At 38.4% G+C, this 20073-nt stretch overlaps 2 protein-coding genes across 9 annotated transcripts in view; one reads left to right on the top strand and one right to left on the bottom strand.

Annotated features, from left to right (window-relative positions):
- The window catches only part of LOC109857807 (lachesin-like), a 222910-nt gene that overhangs the window by 132778 nt on the left and 70059 nt on the right, over positions 1-20073 (top strand). The gene's annotated exons all lie outside the window — the stretch shown is intronic.
- LOC109857808 (alpha-(1,3)-fucosyltransferase C-like) lies at positions 13480-19430 on the bottom strand. Of its 5 annotated transcripts, none has more exons than XM_020434520.1 (4): positions 19256-19430; positions 15495-16331; positions 14982-15285; positions 13480-13863 (listed from the first exon to the last, which is right to left on the bottom strand). In XM_020434520.1, exons 2-4 carry the CDS (start codon positions 16096-16098, stop codon positions 13503-13505), a joined length of 1269 nt encoding a protein of 422 aa, XP_020290109.1. In that variant the 5' UTR covers positions 16099-16331; positions 19256-19430; the 3' UTR covers positions 13480-13502. The 5 variants fall into 5 exon arrangements, with proteins under 5 accessions (XP_020290109.1, XP_020290108.1, XP_020290111.1 ...); XM_020434519.1 differs by lacking the exon at positions 19256-19430 and adding an exon at positions 18594-19115; XM_020434522.1 differs by lacking the exon at positions 19256-19430 and adding an exon at positions 18594-19115 and having other exon boundaries at positions 15549-16331.

Here is a 20073-nt window from a genome sequence, read left to right as displayed (position 1 = left end):
TCTCTCTCTCTCTCTCTCTCTCTCTCTCTCTCTCTCTCTCTCTCTCTTTCTCTCTCTCTCTTTCTCTCTCTCTCTTTCTTTCTCTCTCTGGGTTTTCGTCTCTTCTTCTGCTCCTCTCGTCGGAGAGCTGAAATCGTCGGCCATGTGGAACGATCCTTTTGGTATAATTAATGCGTCATATTTATTCATTCCTCTTTTGCATGTAAATGTCCGTCATTTACATCACTGACTAATTGCAATTATATCGTAACGCTGCCCCAAACAGTGTAAAAGCATCAATTCCGCTGAGAATACACCAGGGCACATCGTATCCGCGGAAACGCGCGTACCAACTAATACAGTAAACTCAGAGACTATATCTCCCGTCTATCTCATCTTAACTTCGGTGTTTGTCCTCAAAACTCGTTGTCGTACCGTTGTTCGAATACTGTAGCTAAGCATCCGAAGACAACGCGCGCGAAAGTTCCATTCGAAATCGTCACGCAACGCGCGTCAGATACTATATCTCTTCCGAATACGGACAAACAAAAATACCGCATCGCATCAACGCGCGCCATGATTGATGAACTTCAAAAATTAATGCGCCATATACGAATGAGTGGCTAAATGTGTGCGGAGAAACGCGACACATTTACGTCATATCGAGTGAGTAATATGTCTGTCTACGCATTGTGTTTAGCTCGTACTCTCTCCGCATTATGAAGTCGTCGCGCATAACTGACTCTCTTTCTCTCTCTTTAAAACGACTTTATTAATACCGGACAAGTACAGAGCAGAATAAGAATACAGGCAGTAACTCTCGTATAACGAGATCTTATACGCGATACTTGAACAACGCGATCTCGATATAACGCAGCTTACAAATTGTGGTAAAATGGAGTTTAACCCCGTTTTTTCAATCTGATGTGCGCGCTTATGCGAGCCTCGTATAACGCGATCTACATTACGCGGCATTTTTGTGGAACAAAAGTTACCTGTAGTGATCTTATTTGTTAGATTATAATCGATTAATTCACACGCATTAGCGCAAAATAACTCTCTTCTTGAAAATGTCACACATGTAAGTTTTATTTATCGTATTATCTTCGATCGTGTTACTGAAAACATATCGTTATTTTATTTCTAACATTTTTGTGAAATTAAGCTTTTATATATAGAACGTACATATATTATTTATGTTCTAAAGCGAGAAAGAAGGAACGTCCTTTCCTCGCAAGGACTGCGCGCTGGTCGATGGGCGCGAACGTTTGTCCGAAATATGAGGGGGTGTTTAGGGACCACCCGGTATTCCCACTCCAATTCGAGTAATGGAGTCTGAAACATTTCTCTCACACCCCTTTCTGTCTGCCATCTCTCTTCTCCCTATACGCTTCTCTCTATCCTAGATCAGCGTATCTCGACGGTCCGAGCCGTCTATGTGGGCTGTTTGATACGGTCTATTTCTATTCGTATCTGGCAACTGTCAACATAAATACGCTAGCTAATTTGAGAGTTAGCAGAAGTAATAATTTGGTTTTAATCTTTATCTTTATTATTATGCTAATATTAATATCAATAAAATAATAATAAAAATAATTAAATAATTAAAATAAATATATACGTGTGTATATGCGTGTTAAAATAAACAAGACACTTATGCGAACTACAATATATTTATATACGTATTTTTGTACAAACAAATAATTCACATAGAATCGTGTTTTCTAAATAACAGAATTAAGAACTGCAATATATTTTATTAACATGAATTTGCTCTCTCTAATAAATATAATGTGTGTTTCTCTTGATTTTTTTGGCGCACTGTGAAGTAGCGCGCGCTAGATTTCTTTCTACGTCAGTCGTGAAATGGTATCAATTTGCAAGTGTGACACGAAACCGATGCAGTTACATTATTCTTCTGCGAGCATCTCTCGTTATCGCATCACCTCTCATCATCGGGAGCATCTACATCTCACTCACAGCAAGGACAGAAAAGTCAATTCTCTCGACGTGTCACGTAAAATGAAACACAATCCAATATCTGTTGATAGGAGCACATGTTTCGAACTCAACTTGTTTTATAAGAAGACAATGATAGCGTGCATGTGTTTCTTATATATATGTACAATATATTTATACATTATATATGTATGTTTTACATTTATAATACACCAAAGTGCATTTAGTGTAAAACCTTATAAATGGAAATGTACGCAAATATAAGTGTACAAATAGATAAATTTATTGTTTTCCATTTTTTATGATTTCCATTGACGCGATATTGCGAAAAATCAATAGTGTAATAATTGATATTATTTTCTATAATTTCTGCAAATTCTCGTGACATGAAAAAATATCATTTCAAGTTTTCGTTACAACTTGATAATACTAATTTGATAATTTGATTTAAGATATTCACTTCGTCAATGTAATTTGATCTGAATGAATTTTGTTTGTGATAAAAAATGTCAAGCTGTGCTTTGTTGCTATTCTTATCTGCAGAATAAGCTTCTCTGAAAATAGTTCACCGGAAATTTGATTAATTTTGTCTGAGTTTTTATTTAACGTCTGAAGGAACAATAAAAGTTTTGTTAACGGTGCAATAAAATTTTGTATTTAGAAAGTTTAAATTGCTATATATTCCGCGTTCTCTCCAATTTCTTTTTAACACGCCGTTTTTGCAGAGTGAATATTAGAGCGCAGGAAATGTTCTAAGTAATCGCATGCGCAATTTTGAGACTTTTATTTTAAAGCAACCAATCTGCGCACCCGTAAAAGTTTAACTAACGATATTTTCTCCAACGTAATAATCGATTTTTCCATCTTCAATATATAAAATTCTAATCTACCGCGCGGTCGGTCTGCGCGTAATAATGATGAGCGACGCTGATACGCCGAAGGGGACGAACGCGCCCGTAAAAGGAAGAGGGATGAAATCCTCGATAAGGATCGTCGAATAAGTATAAGGAACTCCCGAGTCTTTTCCGGCTATCGTAAAAACGTACGGAGTCTTTCGTATCCAGCCAATACGAGCCGATTGAGATCGCTAGATGAATAAGAGCGCCAAATCCTCAAGTCGCCCAAGAAGAAATACAGCGCGAGCTCAGCCGAAGCTTCTGAAGATCGCAAACGATCGAGTCTATCGGGACTGCGCTTTCGCTCGCACGCGCGACATTCGTGAATTTCTAGTAGATACTGAAATTGATACAGAAGAGAGAGAGAGAGAGAGAGAGAGAGAGAGAGAGAGAGAGAGAAAGCTTTTATTGATAACACTCCCGCGCACGTACCGAGCTATCATAACTGGAAATCCTTCGTGATTGCGGAGGATACGCGTCTGTGCTTTCGTTGAAATAAACTCTAAATTCGGAGATAAATCGATTGATAATATTATTGATCCACGTACAAAGTCTAAAACTACCATTTTCATACAAAACAAGTAAAAATCTTTTTCTTCCTCAAGATTACAGTTTATGTAAACAGTTTATAAATAACTTTATTATAATTCGTAAATTAATAACGACGCAATTGATTCGCACAATTATTTTAATAATTACATCGTAACATTACATAATTTTTGCCCCACCAACAATTACGTATATTTTAGAAGCGGTCACAATCTCGCGCAAATCTTACGGCAATTTATCGACACGTGCGATATAAATTGCGCATATTGTCTCGTGTATCTCCCCGCTTCCTTCAAGGATTGTTTAATTAATGGACCACCACATCGTCGGCGTGTATCGATTCGTTTTCCACACGAGGAAGGCCCTCCTCGAAATCGAAAAGCATCAAGCGACGTCAAATTACGGTTGATGTTTATCAGCAGAAGAGCGATGTGCACGAGACACGGGACGTTTTTCCGGGAGAAAACATAGCTGCCCGGATTGAGTTTCCCGCGGATGCGCGCACGTATCTCTGCCACATTTCCACACACGCGATCTCGCGTACGTGTATTACATACACACGTAAGAGTCTGAAACGAACGCCGCTCGAAGTGGCGGCTGTTCAGTCGCGTGTTTGTTTAATGTCCTATAAATCGCGCCGCAAAGTGCTGCGGATCCGGCTCGGACCAGCTCGGTCACGGGTGTTGCATGAGTACAGGTTAGTACGTGTGAACGGAAGGTGCGCCTTAAGAGGAAAACGCGTGTGTACCGGTGTGACGAGTGGCGGGCTCGCACCTAGACGTGGTCTCGCCAGGGAAAAGCCGGAGTCGCGCGCGTATGTCTTTGTGTGTGTGTGTGTGTGCGAGCACCACAAGTTGCAGCTCACCCACGCCAATACCCGCAAGCGTGTGCATTTGCTCGTACACGTGGTGTTACACACGCGCGTCCGAGCTTACGTAATTAATCCCGCGTGAGACGCGCACGGACGCACCGCACTAATTACCCGCTTCGCGCTCGACCGCCTTCCACGCGGACACGTGTGCGCTCACGCATGCGGGGATCACTCCCGTATGCATGCATGCACAATATACACGTATGTATATGTACATACATAGGAGCAATATACAGTGAGAGGAGGAGAGAGAGAGAGAGGCCGAATCGCGAATACACACATTAATCGCGGATAATCAACTTTTGAGTAGACAGGTTACATAACGAGGATGTAAGGTTGTGAAATTGAAGTTTTGCAACATTTCCCGCTGATGTTCAAAGAGTAACTTGTTACGCTGGGCCGTGAAAACAATGTACAGCGAATAATGCGGGCAATTTAACCGGTAATGAAACACAATACACATCGGTCGGTTAATGAGATCAATTTTGCGCTATTATCGTATTTGTATTCTTGTCAATCGATAAATTTGGATTTCACAAGTCTGTTGTGTGTCAGTTTTTTTGCGTGTTTTTTATTTTAAGCGCGTTGTTAAAATATTGCGCATAGATTTTTTTTCAAAAACATTTGCCACAGTAAAATTAAAAAAAAAAACCAAAGGAGTATGTATGTAGAAAAAAGTAAGGTTTTTTCCGAGACGTGTCAGATGAGACGTCGCTCCGCGCTGTCGATGTTGCAAAGAGAGTCTTCTCTTAAAGGTATGCAGTCATCGGGGAGTGAACGAGCCAGGAGAGAAACGATACTGACTGAGCTTCACTGACCCGTGTAACGTCCGGGCGGCCTCTCTCTATCTGTACTTTACAATCGAGAGTTTTATTGAAATCTCTCTCCCCGCTTCTCTTCCTATATAAACTCCAAGAGACATTTTTATCTGTCGGATAAATTCACCCCGGGTTCTCGGTACGTCTCCCGACACCGCGGGAAAGAGCGGTAAAGAATCTCTTCGGGAGGAGAATGAGAAAGAGGAGGAAGAGGAGGGTCCGAACGGCCCGAAGGGAATGGCGGAAAGAGCGACACCAGGCTTGCACTCGGCGAGAAATTATTGGCGAGATATGAAGGGGCCAAAGTTACTACTGATAAACCGAACACACAGGTTTGAAAATCGTATATGAACGTTTCCACGTAGAAATTTATGCGGGAACTGCTCCGCTTTTGATTCCTCGGCCATTCGCTTGAGTTCATTCGATTAATTCGCAAACCGTTTGGTTCGAATGTGGCACGATATTGATATATATTTTTAGGTGGATATCGCGCACGCGCGGTTGGCCTTAATACAATTGGGAACAATTTACATTAATATTCAATTGTCACGATTGATAACATAATTTAATATATGTGTTACTTAATTATTTTCCTGATATAGAAATGTTTAATCTATCTTCGTTTCTTATGTGTTAATTCATACGTAACACAAATATCTATGTCGATTTTTAACGCGACATTATAAAAACTAACTGCAAAAAACACAAAAAAAGCAGAGATTTTTAAATCCGTCGTTGGAAAATTTTATCTTTCTCGTAATAAACGATTGAGTCAATTTATTTGTGTTCTAGTATCAACCGATAAATTTCAAATGTAAAACGTGTAATATGTAATTTGAAAATATCTGAAATAATATATTTTCAATTGATTCTATGTGATTTTGCGAACTTTTATATTGTGAAGGTTTTTAAATACGAAAATACTCCAAATTATATGTGTAATATGGAATATCACGTGAATGTTGTTACTTACAAATATCAATTGCGCATGCAAAACATATATCACACAACATGAAATGTTATTACGTAATATGAGTCCTTTCATAAACCTCGATTGTGGAAGACGTCCGATCATATTGTGCGCCAAGCCGTGTAATAGTTCCAAAATACAGTAGAACGAAGTGGCTATTAATAACTTGCGCTACATCTGCACAATTTGATATACAATGATAAATGTTTTTGCGAATTGACTATTGGCATGTGTGTGTGAGAGAAAGCGAATTTCTAGTTTTCTCTTTATTTTTCTAAAAAAAATCATTTAAGCGTAAAAAATACCAGGAAAAAACGCGCAGCTAATCACTAAATTCAATCACAAATATTGCCAGTTTAAAAGTGGAAATTAACCTTTGGAAAAATAAAACAATTGCATCTTTTATGAAAAGGAAATTTTTACGTGAACACAATGGGAGCGAGGAGTTGCTAATGGGATTAACGTTAGCCCGAAATCTCGTTTTACATTTCGCCGCTGTGTATCGATATCAAGTGCAGATTTCTATTTTCGTCGCATTTCTGTGTCACGAGCGCAAATAACGCTTCCAAAGGAACGGATCGATCCCCGAGATGTCAGCGACTTGGCGCAACGTATCGGCTAAAGTGTCTCCTATCTGTTGCAGATGCAACTCGTAGGACGCGCACGTCGCCGGGATGCAGACACGTCGTATCCTCGAAAGCTTCTGCTACTGGCAATTTCGCAAATGCGCGAAGATGCATCGTGAACGGCTCACTGCCATTCTCCTTTCCCTTCATCTATTACTCGTCTGTCCCGGGCACAAACTCCATTCTTTATCCTAAACTACCTATTAACACTATCTACTCGCTATCCTGCGCGAATCAAACTAAAGCCGAATGTTATCAAACGAATTGTCGATTCAATGCGCGACATTTTATCCAGTAGAAAATAATAATTGTGTAATATTCGTTTAGAAAAAAAGATGTAGTTTCTGTTTAATTTGAAATTTATTAAAAATATCGCAAAAAGCATTTAGAGAAATTATTTTAGCTTCTGTCACACACACGTAACTTAATTCCTGGTTTTCAGGCTTCGAACCGCGCGGGTGTCATTTTTTATTAAAACGACGCATATTTTGTAAATGTTTAAATTCACTTAATCAGAGTTGAAGAGCAGTATCAGATCACGAAACGTCGGAGTATAGAAGCGACACACGGATCAAACTCGAAAAAATTTTCAGGAATTCTTTCACACGCAACAGCATCAAATGTCAAACTTAATTGTTTAATTTGATTAATATCGCGCAGTACTTTTTTGACAAAAAAGTGCTTACTTCTGCTAAGTAAATTTTTTTCGATATATATAAATGCGAAGTGAGTTTAGATTTTGTCAAACAAACCGTGACGTATGCGAATGCAGCTGCGCTTAAGCAAAATTGGAAACATCGAGAAATTTTCGACATTTATGCGCAAATTCAATTCCGAACTAACGCACGTGGGGACTATAAATATCAATTTGTCCAAAATATTCAGCGTGATATACAACTCCAGAACGCGGCTGAACAGACAACGCGAGAGAGTTGCGTGTTGAATTTATAAAGTTTACTGCCGCGCGCGTCTTCGTGCGCGGCATAATGCGTGCGAGAGAAAGAGTGGGAAAATGTTGCAGTTCATCCGCATTTTCGAGATAATATTAAGGTTAATAATGCGATCCTAAGATATACCTTCCGCGCGCCAACTTAAATAAGCTTTGTCCGTTAATTCCAAGACATGTAAAACGTGCCTGTTGTGTAGACTTTATATGTTTACGGTGTAACAATATCGCTGCCACACTTTGCCACTTTGTCACAATTCGACGGCGTGACAAATCATCATAATTTGGCGAAGATAATTAAGTACACGGCGTGCAGGCACTGCCGGAGTACATCGAATCAATTTGCGTTTTGAGAAACAAAATTCGCAGCACACGTACGTTTGCATCCGTTCGCGTTTGCGCTCGGACCAGGCATTGTGCGTGTTTATTATCGTTTTAGATTATCGAATACGCGTGTTTTCGCGAAACAAACAACAAGCGGCTCTCTGTGCACTTTCGACCAGGCTTAATAATTTGATTAATTGCAACGGACACGCGTGTGCCGTTCCTCTTCTCCCGTGTATGTGAATTAATTTTCTAACGGGATTATTGCGCTGGGAATTGCATAAGAGAGATTCCGCCGCTTGTTGCTGTTAAACCACGTTTGGAATCCCGTGAATACATCAGATTGCAGGTAAAAAGTCTAATTTCTGTGTATCCACCTGTATATCCTATACAGCGCTGTTTTCGTTCGCACTCACGTACGTATATATACGCAAATTGTATCTCAAGCGCATACAAGCATATATCTATCTCGCGATCTATCTTGGACCGAAAACCCGGAATAGGGCTGACTGGGGAAGGGAGGGGAGGAAGTTGCGGCAGACTTGTGAAGGGTATCTATAATTCAAGTTACGAGTGCGCGCGGCGGAATCGGAAAATAGCCCGAGCGGTCTCGGGGAAAAGAAGGAAGCGGCGGAAGATAAACCCGGAATAAAGAAGAGAATGGGGCACAGAGAAATGGCGAGAGGGTATCCTCGCGCGAGAGGAAGGGAGAACGAAAGCGAGATAGGAGAGAAAACTGAGAACGAAGAAAAGAAACGAAAGAGGGAAAGGGGTACGGTGCGCGGAAGACGTTCGCGGAGATCCAAGTGCATCTGAGAGGCTAGTAATTTCTTTTTATGTTCATCCAGCTCGATTCGAGCCGTTGCTTTTTCATCTTCGACTCTTACTATTTATCGTTCGCGATCTTAACACTTTGACGAGGGATAGCGCGACAAAATTTTCGTCGTCGTGAAAAATCGGTAAGACAAAACAATTCTGCTTGTGGAAAACGATTCGTTCGCGAGACTCACTCGGAGTTTTGTGCGTTACAAGATTTTATCGGTCGAATAATCCGGAAATGAATATTAATGACACGTGAGATATCAACACTATCACATGAAATAATGCATTTTGGCGCACAATAGTGTTATATTAGAGACGTATTATTGAATTACAGTGCGTGTGATGATGTATTATCTTCTCAATGATCTGAAAATGCTAAAACGCGAACGCGCAAACAACGACGTATCATTGATTAATGACGCGTCGTCGTTTTTGTTTGCTTTTTCTCCCTTGATGTTGTAATTATGTAACACACGAGCGAGTTGTGCATAAAATTACCGCAATTCATAATTATTGCGCATTCACTTAAATTGTTTAGCGTTTTATCGCGCAACACGTTGACGTGTGAACAAAATTGACGCGTTACCGGATACGTTACTGAAATGTGTACAAATAATCGATGAAAATTAAAACAGCTCGCACACTTTCAATTTAAAAATTTGCGGGACGAACTTTAGCGTGAGATATCAGAGTAACACCCGAGATGATGCGTAAAGAGAAAAAAATTGAATAACGAACTTTTGATAAAATAATCAGTCAGATATTGTTGCCTTTCGGTCTCGAATGTAAAACATCGAAATCTGAATTCGCATAGAAATTCTGCGGTGGTCTCAATCTCTTCGTGTCGAAGAGAAGTTCGGCGACGTACCGTGAACGCGGCGAAGATCACGCTTCGTATAAATATACGACGGGAGAGAACGCGGGGATGAGAGAACGTGGGAGGGACTGCGGAGTTTACTGTCGCTCGCGCGACAAGAAATTGTCGCCGCGATGAACTTTGAGAAGGACTTGGAGGTTGTTACAACCTAGCCGAATGGTTGCTCGATGCTCGAAGTTGCGCCCAAGTAGTACTTTTACAATACGAGCTGCGGCGTGTAACCGTGTAGCACAACGAGCGATGCTTAGGATACTTGTACGTAGGTACTTCCCGTGATTCCCCCGTAAGTTTAGAGCGCGCGGCCATCATTGGTAATATCTGTCTCTTTGATAACTTGCGACATCTCGGTCCAGTTTATTGCAATTTGATATTGCTTATCGTGCGAACGGACAAAAGAGGGGCAAAGTCCTCTTTGTTAGGAGAATCCCGCGCCAAGTCAGGAATAACTCGCCGCTTCCGGAAGCATTCGAGAGCTTGATAAAATTTTATGAGACATGTTTTGTCTTCTTTCTCTCTTTCTCTTGGATCCTTTTTTTTTTTTTTTTTTTAACGTACACTAATTCTTTTTGCGGACAGAATTGAACGGAACTATACACAATGTCGCAGAACTTACTTGCGTTTGTCATTTACGTGTTGCGTTTTATTTTTGTTACTTACTTTTGTATAATAAATATAAATTGAGAAGCTCTCTCTATTAAAACTTGAGTTTGACGCGCAATAACTTTGGCGCGCAACGAGAAGAATGACATTGGATATAATAGATCGCAATTTAATTGGACGCCATACATGTAGACGGAAAACTAATAGGAATAGAAGCTTTCTTCATTAGGTGGAAAAAGAAACTCCCGAGCGCAGCCGTGGTGGCGGCGGTGGCGGCAGTGAGCTTGTTGTTAATCTCGTTATTTCTCAGCAAAGTTTCTCGTTCTTCCGAGTGCGGGCGAACTATCTTTCATACAGTGCCAAGTAAACAATCAGAGACATTTACGGATTGCGGATCAATAAGTGAAGTAGCGATAGAAATCTTTCCAAAATAATCCGAAGTGTTTTTTTTTTTTTTTTTTTTTATTACGTAACTTTTATTTCTAATTTTATTATTTCTTAAATCTTACATTACTCTTGTATCAAAGTATATTGTGCACAAAAAAATACATCTTTCATAATACAATATAAATTACAGATTTAAAACATCAGTCTTTTGTGCGCGCGCTACATCCTCTCCTCCCTTAAATTAACATCGATATAGAATGTACAATAATATATGTATCATTTCTGAATATATTTACGTTCACAGACATCAGACGATCAGCAGATCACACTGCATCTTCTCGCAAACTCTCTGAGTACCGTGAAGCGATGTTAGGGATGATGGAGCTCGGACGCTTTGATCTCGACTAATCAAGCGAATAGTGAACACATCGATCTGCCTATACTTGGTCTAATGATCCATCATTGACGCATAAATCAGGCATCGAAGAATGGATTTACGTATATATGGCGGTGTGATTGTACAAAATTGTATAAAAATAACCGTGGTAAGAGAACAGTTAATCACAGAGAAGGACGTTTTTTTGTCATTTATATATAAGTGCGATCACGTGTCCGTATTAAAGCTCACGCGAACCAAAAAATGAACTGACGATCGAACAACACTGATTGGCTATTATGTGAATGCCCTCTTTTCGAGAAATCAATTTCGATCGGAATAATATCCATTTGTGTCGTTGTTTCCTTTTTCCTTTGAAAGAGAAAAGAAAAAGAAAAAACGATAAAGGTTCGGAATCACACTCCGAGTGGAATCGATTCCGGAAAAGTATATAACAGCTGGCATGTAATACCCTGGCTTTCATCCCTCCTTTCGAAAGGATATATATATATATATAGATATACAGTCAGTCAAAAAAGTCTCCGTACACCGTACAAAAATTAATTTAACATTGCATAATTTTAAAGGAAATGATAATAAATAAATAATTTTTGCGTTATTATATTCATAAACATAACATTTATTAACGTTGCAAAGAAAACGATGTTACATCCATCTGTTAACAAATAAACAATAGAGAAAGTCAAACTGAACAAAAATAACGTCAAAAAAGTTTCCGTACAGAGAAGAATTCAATTGGTTTGAAGCACGATTCAGCTGAATGTTTACAAACTACACTCAAGTACGCAGTCTAAAATGACAAACAAGTTAGTTGCTTTGCTGCCACTAGAGAGAAAATACGTTTTTGTGTAATATTTTCTCTAAAATGGAAATTCCAATTGCGATCCGTGAATTAATTGTAAAATTAAGAAAAGATGGATTATCCATTAGAAAAATCGCTGAAATAGTAAAAAAGAAACATTCTTCAGTACAGTATATTCTCGAGAAATACAATAAAACAAAATCTATTCAAAATTTACAACGTACAGGACGACCACAAAAATTAGACTCCAATCATAAACGTGCAATCTTACGAACAATTCGTTCTGATCCACAAACAAGTGCACCAAAATTGACCAGCATGATAGAAAATGANTATAATATAAAAGTAGTACCAGAAACGGTTCGTAATGTTATAAGAAAAGCTGGATATAATGGTCGTACAGCCAGGAGAAAACCTTATGTCAGTGCAGCTAATAAAAAAAAACGTCTCGAATTTGCAAAATCACATGTTAACAAGGATCAAGGATTTTGGAATAATGTTATATTCAGCGACGAATGTAAATTTACAATTTTTACTTCGGATGGGAATGTTAAAGTTTGGAGAAGACCAAATGAACAGATGAAGTCTAAAAATTTACTTCCAACGTTTAAACACGGAGGCGGCAGCGTGATGGTGTGGGGGTGTATGTGTGCAGAAGGGGTTGGAAATTTAGTCTTCATTGACGGCATTATGGACCAAAACGTCTATCTGAACATCTTGAAAGAAAATTTGAAGAAAAGTGCCAGAAAATTAAATCTTGAAGGGTCCTTTATTTTTCANCAAGATAACGACCCCAAACACACGGCTAAAAAATTGAAGGAATGGATATTGTATAATGTTCCGAAGCAGCTGCATACACCCCCACAATCTCCCGATATTAATCCAATTGAACATTTGTGGGGAGAAATCAAAAGAAATTTAAAAAAATATACAATCANAAACAAAGAAGACTTGAAAGCAAAAATATTGTTAGAATGGGAAAATATACAACCAAATACAACAAAAAAATTAGTCCAAACAATGCAGAAGAGGATGCAAGAAATTATAAAACTAAAAGGCGGACCGACTGACCACTAATTAACAAATTATATGTAATATACGTACATGTACGGAGATTTTTTTGACGCTATTTTTGTTCAGTTTGACTTTTTCTAATGTTTATTTGTTAACAGATAGATGTAACATTGTTTTCTTTGCACTGTTAATAAATGTTATGTTTGCGAATATAATAACGCAAAAATTATTTATTTATTATTATTTCCTTTAAAATTATGCAATGTTAAATTAATTTTTGTACGGTGTACGGAGACTTTTTTGACTGACTGTATATATATATAGATATATATATATTTTTTTTTTATTTGAAAATCACACACACACACACACAAGATTAACTAGTAGATTATTCATGTTATAATGGGATCGCAATTAATAATGCAGAGGTTGAAGCCAAGCTGGCATATCAAAAATGTAACAGAGCGCGATCGATCTTTGTATAAATAGTATAATGCATATACATCTTCAATCACTGACATAGTTATCACAACTGTAACATTCGCATGTGAAGTGAGGTTTTAATCAAGATTATAGCTAGCAAAATTTAAATAATAATTCAATAACAATAATAACATTATAAATTTTTTTACGCGCGTCCCAGTTCTACACAATCTGGATTTTTCTCAGTTCCGATTTGTTAGCGTGCGTTTAGTCGCGTATCTATCGTTGGTTCTCTGCAGAAGCGTTTGAATGGGACATTTCTCCTTCTCGTACCAATCGGATAAGGTTAAATACATTTTCGGTTCTTTTTGCTTATGCAGCACCTCGCAAAGAGTACATACGGCTCGCTTTGTTCCTCCGTTGACTCGATAATATTTCTTCCATTGTAGAAAGCTTTGATAGCGCGACAGATCCCGAGAGAGATATTTCAAGTACGTGGCAAGCTCCTTGGGACTGTCGAAGTCCAGGGCATTCACGTAGGAATTCGGCGGTATGAACTGGCTGTAGTTGGCGCCTCCGTAAACCACCGGTACGATGTTATACCTACAAGAATGTCGATAAGAGAATCCCATTATCGGTGTTAGTACTTTCTTGCCCGTTTTATTTCTTCCCGTCGATTTTTTTCATTTCGCGAACAGTTTAGAAAGTGCGCAAACAAACTGGCAAATTAAGCAAAATTAAATAAGCAATTCCGTAATATTTGAACGCGATCTTTTCCAACTACGTGAAATTACTGTCGGATACGCACGTGTTACGTGTTTTCGTGAAGTTGCGTTGCACGCAATATCAAATAATAAGCTGACATATTTAGCAAACATCTACAACAAAAAAAAACCAACGGTATCCGCATTGCGCGCACCGCGTATGCGGACGCGAGCGACTGGATGTGAACAAAAAACAGGAGACAAAACAGATACGACACGTGTCTGTTTTATCACCATGACTTATTTGCACAGCTCGCATACACAATCCGCGCGCAAAAAAAAAAAAAAGCAAAATAAGACAGATTTGATTAGTAACACACGCGCGCGTCGTGTATCAATTCTATCGTCGCAACACCGACGTCCCATTTCAATTTCAGAGAATCGCGGAATCCTTTGATGTCAAATTTTGCATTTGTAATAAAAAAACGCGAATACCTAATGCAAAGACTTATCTACGATTTAAATAGGCTTCCCGCTTGATTGCGTCATGAATCACGAACGTTTCTGTCACGTTCCGTGCGCGACAATCTTTTTCTGCGAAAATATCAACGTGTAACGGGTTGAGGCTGCCGAGAAACAAAGCTCGAAAACTGACATTTCAAGAAAATAAAAAATTTTTAATAACTTTTCAAAACGCATTTCGACGATGTATTTTTATTTGCACGCAAAGAGATAAGGTGACACGACGATAGAAGTTACGGACAACTACGGTGATATATAAAATATTTTTATGTTTAGTTTTACATTTTGATTTGAATAGTGTGTCAGATAACGCACGTTACTTCGCAAGTGCGATGTAGATCTCATCGGGGAAAACGCTCGCTCCGCAGATACATACTAGTTATATTATCTTTGTTTTCGCGTGCGCGCCGGTGTTGCGAATGACGACCTTATCATATGTATATGTATATCTGTCTGTGTGTACGTGTGTGTATATGTCTAGAACCGTGTTATTACCTGAGCGGGTTCATCACCTTCTCCGTCACGTAATCGTCGCAGAAGGAATTCTCGAAGGACAAGTAAAAAAAGTAGTTGGGCTCGACTACGTCGCTGAAACACTTCTGTTCTCTGTCGCAGTTGGATGTGCCGCACTTGCCGTAGATGTCGACGCCTATGTGCTTCGACAGCTCCTCCACGTACTCCAGCCGGCCACTTTTGGCCTGGCAATTGCTTACAAACCAAGTTACCAGCTTGCTCTTGCTCCTGACGACGTTCGATATCTCAGGCACTTCGTTTACCGCTTCCTCTACACCTGCGAAAACTGATTAGTTCTCACGTATTTCGAGATAGCTCGTACACAGTAAGGAAAGACGTTACACGGAGATTTCGTTACACAGAGAGTTGAATATTCGTGGATTTAGAAAGAAGAAAAAAGGTTAATGAAAATATTCTCACAAATGAGAAAAGTATCGCGTTTTGATTACAAAAACAAAAAAAAGTAGATCTTTTAGAGTATTGTTGTTATATTACTTGTGTTCCGAGGAACCTTCCAATCAGGATTTTTCGAAGGCGCGACGAATTTACCGCTTTGCGCATCTTCTATGATGAAGTAGGTCCACGGTATGTCGCTGTCTTGTCGATAGGTCATGGTGAGATTGAAGTAATCCTCGTAGTAATCGTACGGTCTGTTGGAAGGACTTTCCAAGTTAACGTACACGTAGAATTGCTTCGCGCTTCTGTTTCGCGGCATGTCGTTTCTCTCCAGGCTGTTGCCGTGAAAAAGAATCGCATCGTAGTCCGCCACATGCAAATAGTCACGGTCGTTGACAATTTCACATTTGTCAACGGGACAATTTCTAAAAGCGGTGCTCAAGTCGCCGAAATAAAAGTTCTTGTCGCTGAATAACGAATTCCACAGAAGAATTGTTTTTATGTTTTGTTCTCGATACTTTTTTGCTCTGACAAGAACGTCTTTGCTGATATATTCGTTGAAAACTATGCTCTGAATATTGAAGTTTTCGTAACAAAAGTAAAAGTAGATTGTGAAAATCGACGCCGCAACTAGAGCGACGAAAAAATACGATTTTTTATTCATTATTGTTGTTTTACTTGTAAAAATATGTGCCATTTGCATTTCTAGTGATTGTGGATAGATACCGCTATGTTAGACGTGCGTATTATGTAACGTATCGTATGATATGCGATACGACACTGCTGCACATTGCCGTCTCATATTCGCGATATATAACAGTCTTTGAGTTAAGTTTTTATTATAGAACATATTTAATGTATTTTATTGAATTTTCTTTACACACACATGTGCGTTCGAGGAAGATTTATTGCAGATTTTTCTTGCGTGCATAATATCTGTAAAAAAAAAAATTATTTACGAACATAAAAATTGACAAATGATCAATTTAATAATTTAATAAACTATAAAAATAATAATAGTAATAATAATACTAAAGTAGCATGAGAACTATCCTCAGCAAAATTAAGAGAGATATCATGTAAACACCTTTATTTGTTTTTCAGATACCCGATATCTTTATGTATGATATCAATAAGACGAGATAAAAATGTTTAAACATGTTTCTGTTTGTTGCTATCAAACATGTTTTTGTTTGTTGTGACAATAACGATAGAATAAGAGTAAAAATTATAAGTTTTTTGAAGTAAACACAAGTCAATAGTGCGAATACGATCGTGAAAATTGTAGGGAAGATATTTTCAAGTTACAAAGAAATATCGAGGGATATGAGCGCGACTGAAGTACGGACGATTAAGTTCGCTACGACTTTGGATGAAAGCGATCGATGAAACAGGAGAAATTTTTATGGATGAATAATCGAGTTCTTCCAAAAGGCTATAAACGTTTGATGTTCTTTCAGAATAGATGTTCTACCTGCTCGCTTTGTCTGTGGACAGATAGCGGAAGAAAAAAAGAAAAGATTTGAACACGAGGTTTCGTTTGATTAAAAATCTGCTTCCTTGTAATTGCACAAAATAGTGGTTTTTTTACTTTTTTCTTATTAGTAATGTGAGAGAGATATGCTTTAATCTCTCGTGTATACAACAGATAGAATAGTTACATTCAACACATAACAATATATTCAATATATTTATACGTAACAATATAATATAAAACATATTGAACACACATAACAAAGAATAAATGGACAAATTGCAAAATGCTTTGTTGCGCTTACGATATAATTATTTTACACTCGTTTTTATTTAATTAGATAATTTTCGGAAAACAATTAGAAGCAATTAGAAGCATATTTTGTCATTTGAATAGTTTGTAAATGTTACGTATATGACGTATATGTAGAAGTTAACAACATCAATATTATGCCGTGACTTGACGTCTCTCTGCGTCCGTCACAAGAGCGACATTACAGTTTGACTGAAGGGAAGAAACTTGAATTTGTCTCTTTTGATTCGAGAGAAACGGCTCTGCGCTCCTTTTTGCGAATTATTACTTTTTTATGTGAGTTTCAAATCGCAAATATCTCTGACAGAAATCGATGAGCGATTTTCGTGCCGGATATCGAAGAACTAACACATTCGATAACATTTATATAATATATGAAAGATGTTTTTAAAATTCACATAATTCTATGTTTCAACAAATTGAAATCATGCTTCCTGCTTGAGGGGAGAAATAATGTGATATCGGTTATTATCTTATCAATATCACTTATATTTACTATTTTGCTTTATACAGAAGTGACGATTGAAAAGCATCGAGGGGAGATAACATGCAAAAAGTAAAAAGTTACTTGATATGGATAAACACATAACACTGAATCATTTATTCTCGTGATTGATAATAATGAGCATCACATTAAGCCGGAAGAAGATTATCGGGACAAATCGTAGGAAATTAAATAATTAACAATTAATATTAATGCTTCAGTTATTGCTCTTCAGTTATTGTTCATATAGAAACTTGGATCGAAAACAGAACAAACTCCATTGTATATCGAATATATTATGATGATAAATAATTTATAAGTTATATAAGTACATAGATTTCAATATATTAGCATAATTGTCGTAACAAACAATTGCAATGTGCAATTCGTCACTCCCTACGTATAATTCAGTAACTCCAAAACGTAAATTTTAGAGGAGAGCAGTTTAAAAGTTTCAAGCTTCATATAGTTTCCCTAGTTAAGGGATCTTTCGGTTTTAAATTTTTACCTTACTTATGAATCTTTTTTTTTAATATTTGGTGACCATAAAAAACCTGACTTTCTAAGTGTCACTATGCAATAAACTGAAAATCCCGTATGTGACACTTATGTAATTGCACGTCGGGAGTGAAGAATTGTGCGAGTATCCTTCCGTTTTTATTGAGCACATATTTCTGTCTCATAGACGACGATATATAATTTATCAAACACGATCAGTTAATCAATACTCGCGTCAATTTGCACGTTGTGTGATCAAGATCGTCGTCGCTACTTTTTACATCGACGTTACATCACAAATGCCGTGGGTGTTTTGAGGTCACGATTTCCGTGGCGCGCAAGTCCGTAAGAGCCGGTGTTAACATTGATAAATTACATCATCATTTTGTACAAGTTCGGGCACAGATAATTAACCAATAATTAACATTACCATAAGTTTTTCGTGAGCAGCACGATCGATCCTGGGAGCTACGTGACGAGCGGCGGCGGTTATTCAGAAGAAGCACATTAATGAAACGTCCAAGATCGTCGAACATTGCGTCGGGTTGCGTAATGTCACGGCTCTATTTTAATTCGCTCGTAAACACGCAACCAAGCGAACTTATATACGTGTGTGTTTTAACGTTGCAGCACGCACACGATGTTCTGTTTTTTTTTTGTTCACTGAACAAATGATTTTGCAAGTTTCGAAAAATCGACTTGAGTCCGCGACGATTACGGCGAGACTATTTTTAACCGTCACCGTGTCCTCGACGGACCGTCACTGTGGCGCCAAACCTTTTGTATTCGATTTTCCTGCGCACGACTATGCGTTGTTGTCGCGAGATTGACTGTCTCAATTGATAATTGTATCACTTGCCTCCGGTGCGACATTTCGAGTTTCGCGTAAACGTATAGTCGGCGAGACCGCACCAACAACGGCTAGCTGCCTTGAAAGTTACGACTCGACTGGCTAAACAGAGCGTAGACGCTCTATAACATATCTAACCTAGTCATACCCGGTGACGGAAAAGCAAAACCACGTTGCGGAATCCACCACGTTTCCGTCAAATGAAAATTGCGCGTGAAAACAAAAGACACGCGAAGACTCACCGTTTATGTGGAACATCGCGAGGATTATTCTCCGTTGTGTTCCGCTACTTCCGCCTGCGCAACTATCTATGCGCGCATTGATAAATAATGGCAGCGCTATTATTTTCCCGCCGCAACTTCGAGAAGATGCTGCCATTATTACGCACACGTAATGACGAGTTCGTGCATAACCGTTGAGGCACAGTCATAAATCCGATGGACACTCACGCTCGAGGTGTATTGTCGAATGATACTCATACGTGCGGCGTGTGATGTATATGTATAATTGCACGCTATCGTATAATGAAAAAAGATGAGTCAGTAAGTTTGCTATGTGTATGGTTGCAGAATACGTTCATATATAAGGTGTTCAAAAACACTATCGAGTTCTTTGAAGAATTGAATTCTTTGGCCAATTTGCGCGTAAGTGATTTTTAAACAATTGTGTTATAAATTATGTAATTTTTTCTCTGATGTTTTGACTGAACAAATATTTTAATTGCTAAAGAAATTTAAAATTATTCCCGATGATTTTCGGACATCCTGTACGTAAGCATTGCGCGCACATGCTAATGTTTGTAATTCGATTCGACGTACGTTCTATTAAGAAACTACGCGTGATCAATAATTTACACATCTTTGCGGGAAATTGAGCGGATGTTAAATATCTTCTGATTATCAATATTCTGTGAGACGCAGATTAACTTGTTCTCTCTACTCGTCTATAATTAAAACTTTTGTTTTAGATATACACAGTTTGTCCGGAAAGTTCCCGGACTGATTTTTTCTAGCGCGGGTAAGCGGCGCTATCGAGCGGTCAACGCTGGAACTACTTAGTA

Source organism: Pseudomyrmex gracilis, unplaced genomic scaffold (genome assembly GCF_002006095.1).
Source record: "Pseudomyrmex gracilis isolate BER0280 unplaced genomic scaffold, ASM200609v1 scaffold_174, whole genome shotgun sequence".
Lineage (NCBI taxonomy): Eukaryota > Metazoa > Arthropoda > Insecta > Hymenoptera > Formicidae > Pseudomyrmex > Pseudomyrmex gracilis.
Note: the sequence above shows the minus strand (reverse complement) of the source record. Positions and strands in the feature narration are given on the sequence as shown.

Excerpts from the sequence above, each read along its gene's own strand:
- LOC109857808 (XM_020434520.1), bottom strand. The coding sequence starts at position 16,098 with ATGCAAATGGCACATATTTTTACAAGTAAAACAACAATAATGAATAAA. Across the intron at positions 15,286-15,494 it reads GAAGGTTCCTCGGAACACAA|TTTTCGCAGGTGTAGAGGAA; the intron begins GTAATATAACAA and ends AGAACTAATCAG. Across the intron at positions 13,864-14,981 it reads AAGGTGATGAACCCGCTCAG|GTATAACATCGTACCGGTGG; the intron begins GTAATAACACGG and ends ACATTCTTGTAG.